This window comes from Crocodylus porosus, unplaced genomic scaffold, assembly GCF_001723895.1.
Source record: "Crocodylus porosus isolate Cpor-Errol unplaced genomic scaffold, CroPor_comp1, whole genome shotgun sequence".
NCBI classification, from domain to species: domain Eukaryota; kingdom Metazoa; phylum Chordata; order Crocodylia; family Crocodylidae; genus Crocodylus; species Crocodylus porosus.
Genome location: NW_017728922.1, coordinates 919,519 through 926,862, shown reverse-complemented (window position 1 = coordinate 926,862; position 7,344 = coordinate 919,519). Strand labels below are relative to the sequence as shown.

Below are 7,344 nucleotides of genomic sequence, written 5' to 3'. Positions count from 1 at the left end.
AACAGGATCTTTTTTTTATTAAAATAGGAGCACGGGATTCCAAAAAAAAAAATACGAGCATTTTTCTGAACCAAAATGTTCCTGACAATCACAAGCTGCGGCAAACGGGTGCAGAGCTCCACGGCCCCAAGCAGACAAGCTATGTTTGATTAAAGCAGTCGACGGGACAGAGCTGTTCTACGGGAGAGCTAAGGTCTCGTTCCAACGCGCTGGGTATGAAGGGGACCCGCTCCGGACTGGACTTCGCTTCTCTCTTCCGAGTGGGAGAGGGATAAATCCACAGGACTCTTTCCCAGTCTGGCTTCACGGGCTCACGCAGATAACACAAGCAGATCCTAGCAAAACAGATAATCAGAGCATCAGACTCAGGCCTTGAAGCAAAAGAAAACACCTGGTCGTTCGAGCGAACGCAGGGGTCTGTTCCTTTGCCAGTGGATCCCAGTGACAGGAAACGCTGCGGGTGGACGTGAAGGTACAAGTCTAACTGAGGTCCATGGTGCACGTCTTAGGAGGGATTTGTGTTGCTTCCACGGTGCACGGCATGGTGCCAAGGGGCAAGTCCCTGCCCACCCCGTTCACGCCAAGCACGGGCACGAGGCAGCGAGCAGAGGTTTCTGTCTCTGGATGCTCGGGAACAGGAGACCGCAGCGGGGCTCCTGGCCTTACCCCTGGGTTTTGCACAGAGATCAGGAGCAATGTAGACCCCTCCCATGTCTCAAATTGACCACTAAAATAGGCTAAACCCAATCAAGGGGGAAGCAGCTTTGGAAACACCTTGTCCTCCCTGCTCCAATGTTGCATTATAACCAAAACACACACGCCCGCAGAGCCTTTCCGCCTGGGAGTCCGAGGACCAGTGACGTGCCCCAGGAAGATGCAGCCCAGGCTGGTCACACTTACTTCAATGACATCGATATCAGCGTTGTTAAAGTCAATGTTGAGCAGCTTGGGGAGAGGGACACCTGCTCCCAGCACGCCTGCAAGGAAGAGCAAGAGTCGGCATCAGCACTTCGGGTGGCAGGAAACGGGAGCATCCCTCCACCCTGCCCTTGGCTGGCCCCACGTCTACTCCAGCTACGTCCCATGCAGCTTCTGCTCGCGCCCCCGAAACATCCCCCTGGGATGAAAGGGCTGTCATCAAAACACACGCCCGGAGTCAGCTGTGTGAGGCGGCGTACTCTGTGTTTCAGGAGTGATTTCCTTCCCTGACGGACATGCAACCCCCCGAAACCCCTCTCCCCTGCAGAGAGCAGACTTGCTCCAGTAGGTCCGACTGCAGAGAGCTCGTGGAAGGTGAACACACGAAGAGGGGACTGCACCAGGCACGCTCTAGCGCAGAATAACTGAGGTACGGACAAGAAAGAGGTCCTTACTATTCATCGCTGGCAGGAAGGCGACATCAAAAATCTTGCCAACCAGCACGTCCAGAAGTGAGATCTGTGGGAGGACAGAAGTGATTGCGTCAACGTGGTTTGTTCACTATGCCATGGGCCAGGTGCTGCTGGCAGTGATATGGAGGGATTGCTGCTTCTCTGATGACCGCTACATCTGGAGTCCGCTCCTTCCCCAGAGCCAGGTACTCGAGCTCATCTCTCAGGAGCCGAGTGCAGCCTCTGCTTTTGCACCCAGATTGAATGCCATGCCGTGCATCAATTCCCAGCCCGAGCTTTATCATGTCTATCTGCAAAAGGAACCTCCTCTGGAGGCCAAACAAATCAAACAAATGTAGCTGCCTGTTCGACTAAGTGCGGACCCTGAGACTTCTCCTGAATTCTTCTTCTCCCCAGCCTAACAGCATGAGGCATCTTCCCATCACTGGGAAAGCTGCTAGATATATGTACCAGGATGCTTTAGGCATAATGTGTGGAGTTCAGAGCCTCGTTCTGCTATAGCGAAAGGTGCAAGAATGGAAAACCAAGGCAAAGAAGTCCAGACGACCAAGCAATCCCTGCTAACAGAGAGCATTTTCCACTGTGCAATGAATACTAGTGACCAAAAAGCTTCTGGGAATTTCAGTGGGGGAGGATACGTCTACCCTGAAAAATCAAGTGCAGGATAGAGACTCCAGGTGCCGGAGACAGTCTAGCTGCAGCATCATGAAGCTCAGTATGGGCTGCTTTGCTTTCCATGCATTTCTCTGTAATAGAAAGACTTCACTATCCCAGTCTATCCCCACCTCAATCACAGGGACCGTTCTCACTTTTCTCACAGCCATTTTTAAACGCACAGATTTACAATGGCTCGCGGGAAGATTGCCCGCAGAGCATCCCATGCGAATACATCCATCTCCAGGGGCAAGAAAAATGTGTTAAAAAACAACAGGCACAGCACGCTGCACCCAGCCCTTATGTCTCCAGCTCCACTATGCAGAGGCACTCCGCTTCCTGAAGGAAATATGCACCCATCCTGTATCCTTACATCAAAATTGCCAAGGGTGGAGGAAGCCAAGGAGAGACGAGTCCTGCGGGAAAAGGAAAGAAGTCGGGTCGGACGCTCCAGATTTGCAGAGGTCTCTGCAGCTAGCAGATAAAAGGACACCCAGGACACCACCGCCCGCCCCGTCCCTGCCCACTGCTGCGGATCAGGTGAAGGAACGATGAGAAGAGACTTCCTACTTGTCGAGGCTGACGCTGATCTTCAGCTTGTTGTCTTCCACGGAGAACCAGGCCACCAGAGAAGCATCCTGCAATTGGAGAGCAAAAGCCGGTCAAGCCGAAGAAGTCAGCTCTTCCCCGAGCTCCCTCGTGACGGCTGAACGCAGCCTCTCAGCTCAAGTCTGAAGCAGAGACTTTCTGCATGTCCTCCCCTGAGGATGCCACGGGGAGATGAAGCAGGGGGAAGCATCTGTTCCTAAAATAATCGTTTGCTGACAGCAATGGTGCGACTGCAGAGGAGGTTTCCGCAGCGGGGCTTTGGCCGCTTCCCGGTACGTACAATATTGAGCCGGCAGAGGGTCTTGTAGGCATCGCTGGGTTGGGCAACCATTACTTCGGCAGTCGCGATGAGGTGTATCAAGCCTTTATCTTTGGCCAAAGTCACCGTGGGAACGTCAGGGACCATGATCTTCAGCAGCAGTGCCCGGGAGTCGGGGTACTTCTGAAAAACCTGCAGACAGTGGGAGACACAGTTGTCGAGTCTCAGCTTTGTACACCCAACCCAGGATCAATTCGGAATAGCCGGCAACGGCAAACAGATCACAGCTCAAACAGCCTTCAGACATAGGTGCAATGCTGCGATGGATTGGGAGTCGGCTCCGCTTTCCAGCATGAGGCATCTTCCTTCCCCATCACCGGTAGCTTTCCTGACGATGCCTCGTGCTACTTCTACAGCAGAATAAGCCCATTGATTTAAACAGCACAACTGCCGTAGCATTGAGGCAAAACAGACCCAGGGAATATTCTGCCTCGACCTGGTGGCTCAGTGTTGTGCATCTCATCCTGACCGGAGGACTGGGACACGGTACCAGAAGAGCCCAAAGGGCTGCATCAGAAATCGGGATCAGGCCCTGCTGCGTTTTGGCACATTGGGCCCAATGCCAAGCTCATTTCACTCAATGGGATTCTGTTCATTAACTGCAACGGGCTTGTCTTCAACAAGAGCGGAAGAAAAAGGGAGGGGATTTGTGCCTCTGGATACTTTTATGGCTCTTATCCCTGGAGCATTTGCAGCGTAAAATAAAGACAGAACTCACTAACCGCAGGAATCAACGCTCCAAGAGTCGATGTCGTTAATGGAGGGAGCTCAGGAAACTGTTACAAATGAGAAGGAAAAAATTCAATGAAATGTGTGCAATGGCTCCCGCTGTCCTACCCAAGCAGCGTGCATCTCTTCCTTCGCATCTGAAGCTCTAAGCATGTCTTGCAGCATCTTTCGCTCCTCTTCCTAAGCAAGCAGCACACCTTGTAATTAGTCACGAGCTGCTAAAATGCTCCGACTGATGTACTTGCAGCTGTATGTTTTCCAAACAGCCACACAAAGCAGGGAGCATCTCCCCCCTGGGCTGGATTCCCACTCACCATCCCATCTGAGATGTCGATATCTAGAGCCCCTTGTTTCTGCAGGACAGCTATCACGGAGCTAAGGAAGTTTACGGAGAGGCCAAGCTGGGAGGAGGTCTTATCTTCCATTGGCGGCAGTGCTGGCATCGGTACCCCCGGTGCCATCGGTACTCCCGGTGCCATCGGTACCCCCGGTGCCATCGGTACCCTAGGCGGCATAGGGACAGCTTCTGGCTTGCCCAGGGGGTAGTCAAGGAGGCCTCCTCCGACGCTCCCAACCACAGTCTGAAACCACAAGAGAAAGGTAAAACCTCCAGGAATGGTTACGCAAGATCTCCATGGCATTTTGCCCTTTTAATGCTAATTTTAAGTCCACTTGATTAGGAAGTACCAGTAAATACGATCAGAAGGACATAAGCAGGTAACAAACCCAGGCCAGGATCTGGCGGGCAGCTCTTTTCCCAGTTTCGTAGAGAGCAAACAGAGAGTGTTGTTGCGGGGGCAGACACCGAGCCAGGTCCAGCTCTGGGGTCGGGTTTTCCAAAGCAGCAGGATCACCGCACAAAGGGCACCAAAGGCCAAATTTCACGGATGTCAGAGGGAGCTTTTCACATCATGATCAGCTGCTCCCCTCGACGCCCTGCTCAGGTCCGCTGACCTCCAGAGACTCCCCGAGAAAACACTGCTTGAACGGGACCAGGACCCTTCACCGCGGCCGCGTGCAACCACACAGCCCTTGCGTGCAAGCGAGAAGGGCAGGACTTACATTTAAATCTACTTCAAGGAACTTGCCAGTTACTAGCGGAAGGCTCGATACGGTGTACTGCACACTTCCCAGTACACCCAGTGGCACCAGGGCTAGATTGAAAGAGAAGCAGCAGCAGTGATCCTCATTCAGGCTTGGAGAGAAGTCCTATGCACTCGCACTTTTTTCTCCTACTAAGGTCACAGAATTGGGGAAGAACCGAGACAAGGTCCCTTCTAATCCAGCCCCTGCTCAAGGCAAGACCATCCCTGTCTAAACCATCCCGGACAAATGTTTCTTATAACCTGGATGTGAAAAACTGCCAGTGATGGTGACTCCAAGCCTCTCCAGGCAATCTGCCCCAGTGCTTCACCACCTTGCCCTCAGCAAATTTGTCCTGATACCCAACCTACATCTTCCTTCTCAACTTAACGCCTTCACTACGTCTCCTATGCCTGTGGGCGTGGAAACCTGGTTTATAACTACTCCTTCTGCGTTGGAGAACTTCTATCCAATTCCTCCCTCCATCTCCCGAGAGGACACTCGGGGAGTGGGAACAGCTTGAGATTAGTCATGAAAACTTACAGTTCACGAGACCCAGCTGATCGTTGACGAGTCCCAGGGCAACATCGACAACGGGGCAGAGCTGCAAGAGGTAAAGTTCGAATCAGGGGAGTTCAAACTCTGGGTCGGACATGAGAAGGGGGAGCAATGCATTAAAATGCCATTTTCTCCAAGGGATCCCGACACTTCACCAGGTTGCCTGGTCCAGATCCTCACCGAGTATGACCTGGCCTAACCCTATTGCACTCCCATGATTTGCCACTACCAGCATCTGTCTTCAGAAGGGGCTGGACTGAGATCCCAGCCCGAGGGCACGTGAGATCTGCAGCTGGAACAAAACGTTATGACCTGAACCGCTCTCTCTTTATAACCCATTGCTCTCTCTTTGGTTAAGGCTAGTGGTAGTTGCACGGAGAAAGAACAGGCGCATTTAGGACAGAGTTACTTTTGTCTGTGCTTGAAGATCTTCAAACGGGCAGTTTAGTTTTGGGACAGACTGAAACATTTTCTTGTTTAAAATCTTCCAATAGTGTCTTCTAAGAGTGCGTGGCTTGGGTTACACGAAGCCCTACCAGGATCTCTTCTCTGACTTACCAGGCCAGGAAGGAGTCTGTTCAGGACCCGTGCCAACAGGTTATCCACAATGGGGAGCAAGCTGAGAAAAAGTAAAACAGGAAAAGTCACTGAGAAACAAAACGCCTTGGCGGACGGCTCCATCAGGGCGCTCGTACACGTTATGCATCGTTTAGATGCACAACTCCAGATAAGTGCCCAGTGTTCAAGGACTGCAACTGTGCTATAAGGAGGATGCCAACCAACAGTAAAACAAAGTCCTCAGATATGCCCACTAGCCATAAGCATGCACGGTTCCCAAAACTGCCATGATTATACATGAAAATCCCGACACGCATGCAAAAAGCAGTTTTAGTGCATGCGGTGTGAAACTCTGGGACTAAAGAGCAGGAAGGTTCATAATGTGATCAGCACGATGGTCCGTTTAACATGCTCTTACCCTCGGAGGAGTCTGACTTTAATATTACTGAGGAGGGCATCGCAGTTTTCTACCCGCAGTTTGGGGTAGCCTGTGCCATCCATCGTCAGCCGGACCCTGGCCGTGATGTTCACCTCCACAGCGATGTCAAGGAAGCCTAGGAGACTGCGCAAAGGGGAAAGGGGCAACGTCAGGATCCACAACGTCCTCCTGTGTCTCCTCACAGTAATGCAAGCATTCACCACCCCGCGCCCCCCATTTTAATTATGGGAGACAACCCCCAAAGCGGGCCATGCAATGGTTGGAGACGGTCCCGATCTGGCAGCTTGCCTGGTGGCCTGCCCCAAGTCGGGCACTTTCCAGAGGATGCTCCGCTTACCTCTTTCCATTGAGGGCTACTCTGGTGAACAAGTTCAGATGGACGCCAATGCCAGGGAGCAGCCTCAGGGACACCTTGGGGAGGGTGAGCTCCACAATTCGTAACCTGCAAGACACAAACATCCATAGGGAGGGGGCCGAAAGCTCGGGAGCCACGAGTCTCAGCACGGAGACCCTGGCACGGAAGTGCCACGCGTGCAGGATGGGCACAAAACACCGGGCCAGCAAGGGGCCTGAGACGCTGTCGGCCTGATCACGCACAAAGGCTGCAGAACCTGCGATGAAAGATGCATCGTTCTGCACGGCAGCCGGGCATCCTCCACAAACACGGGATTACACCAGAGCCCGCTCCAGGGCTCAGCGACTTGAAATCGGTTCCAAAGCACTCCCGTGAAAGGGACTCCAGACCCATGTAGACAGGACCGGGAGCAACCAGATTCTCCCCACTGGTTCCCAGTGTCCAGTGCTAACACAGGGTCTTTCAGCCCCGATATGACTATAGCCGATGGCTTCCTATTTTCAAACTGCAACAATACGTGTGCTTCGTCCTGGCCTCGGTTTTATTGCTTGTTCCTGTGTATTTTTGGTCAGTGATAGCGGGCAAGGAAAAAACCATGCACAGGGACCTCACACACAGGTGGATAATTCAACGGAAACATTGATTTTTG

General features: G+C 52.6%; 1 protein-coding gene across 1 annotated transcript; it reads right to left on the bottom strand.

Annotated features, from left to right (window-relative positions):
* Nucleotides 1-227: 227 nt before the first annotated feature.
* LOC109313098 (BPI fold-containing family B member 4-like) lies at nt 228-6,864 on the bottom strand. The gene is made up of 13 exons (XM_019539500.1): nt 6,678-6,864; nt 6,320-6,463; nt 5,902-5,962; nt 5,329-5,389; nt 4,765-4,856; nt 4,017-4,283; nt 3,696-3,749; nt 2,935-3,105; nt 2,616-2,683; nt 2,419-2,461; nt 1,374-1,437; nt 901-977; nt 228-335 (listed from the first exon to the last, which is right to left on the bottom strand). The coding sequence occupies exons 1-13, from the start codon at nt 6,797-6,799 to the stop codon at nt 312-314; spliced, it is 1,248 nt and encodes a 415-aa protein (XP_019395045.1). The 5' UTR covers nt 6,800-6,864; the 3' UTR covers nt 228-311.
* Nucleotides 6,865-7,344: the final 480 nt, after the last annotated feature.